Source organism: Poecilia reticulata, linkage group LG18 (genome assembly GCF_000633615.1).
Source record: "Poecilia reticulata strain Guanapo linkage group LG18, Guppy_female_1.0+MT, whole genome shotgun sequence".
Classification (NCBI taxonomy): domain Eukaryota; kingdom Metazoa; phylum Chordata; class Actinopteri; order Cyprinodontiformes; family Poeciliidae; genus Poecilia; species Poecilia reticulata.
The window spans coordinates 20,285,384-20,286,619 of NC_024348.1; the positions used below are offsets into that span (position 1 = coordinate 20,285,384).

The 1,236-nt window shown below is 46.2% G+C and overlaps 1 protein-coding gene across 1 annotated transcript in view; it reads left to right on the forward strand.

Annotated features, from left to right (window-relative positions):
- LOC103480842 (tripartite motif-containing protein 65-like) overlaps positions 1-1,236 on the forward strand; it is an 18,999-nt gene that overhangs the window by 13,635 nt on the left and 4,128 nt on the right. The window contains exon 3 of the mRNA XM_008436033.2: positions 374-900. Within this exon, the coding sequence (XP_008434255.2) occupies positions 374-900 (527 nt within the window). The remainder of the gene's footprint in view (positions 1-373; positions 901-1,236) is intronic.

Here is a 1,236-nt window from a genome sequence, read left to right on the forward strand (position 1 = left end):
GTGTGTGCGCAGCTGCCGGTTTCTATTCACAACTCAGGCCTCCGACCAGGTGACATTACTGACAACAAACAGATGTGTCTCTATATTCTAAGTACCAGACCACGGCGCGTCCCACCCCTAAGGGGAGACAGAGCACGCGAGAAGGACTATTCAGCTGACCTCTGAATGGGAGAGGCGGTGCAAGGTCTGTTTGGATTTTTAAATTGTTCACTCGCAGACGATGTACTTCCTTTTTCATCATCTCAACAAACTGTATGGAAAATACCAGAGATTATTTCATTAGCAGGAGCTAAATCAGGATCTCTGGGGAACTGTGTMTACAATAATGGACATGTTATCCTAGGGATGTTACCTTGAAACTTGTGTAACAAAGTTTACACCTACTGCGAACCGACACAGGATTTCATCGACTGCACAGCCTGCAGGGGTCAAAGGATGACTCCACACTGCAAAGTCTGGAAGGACAACCTAGACTGTGACAACTTGTTTCAGGAGAGGAGTTTCAACATCACACATAAGACAAAGAGAAAACAGGAGACAACGCTGTGCAGTGCCATAGTGCCARGAGACTATGGTTCACGGGTGATGGCAGACTGGTACTTCCTGTACCCGATTGTATTCATCAGGAAAGGACGACACATTCTGGCTGCCCGCTCCAAGCGTGAAGTTATGCCWGAGGTCAAACGCTGGGGAGGCCTCACAACAGACACTGGAGTTCCATGGGAATTCAGGATTTGGACCGGAGGAGAAAAGTTCATGCAGAGCATGTTCCCAGGAGTTGGATTAGGAGAGGTTCGAAGCCACATTGGAACTAACAGATATGGATCACTGCGACTAATCAACATCACATACCAGCTGGCCAATGGCACCGCAAAAGAGCTGACTGAACTGAGAAACATGGTTATGCAAAATCATATTGTTCAGGATTTCCTCACTGCCCCTCAGGGAGGGGTCTGCAAAATTATTGGCCCRACGTGCTGCACYTTTGTGCCGGATGAAACAGGAACTGGAGGAACTATTTCTGATGCTCTATATGAGCTGGAAGAGCTTTAAAAAAAAATATGTGGAGAGTGGAACACACGGCTCATCCTTTTTTGATTTGTTTTCATGCCTCATGTCTGGTCCATGGTGGACTTTACTGTTAAAGCTCGTGACACCTATTCTGATTGTTTTGGTTCTGTTCTGTCTTTTTACRRGTTKCATTATTCCTTGTCTACGAAGTATGATGTTTAAGGC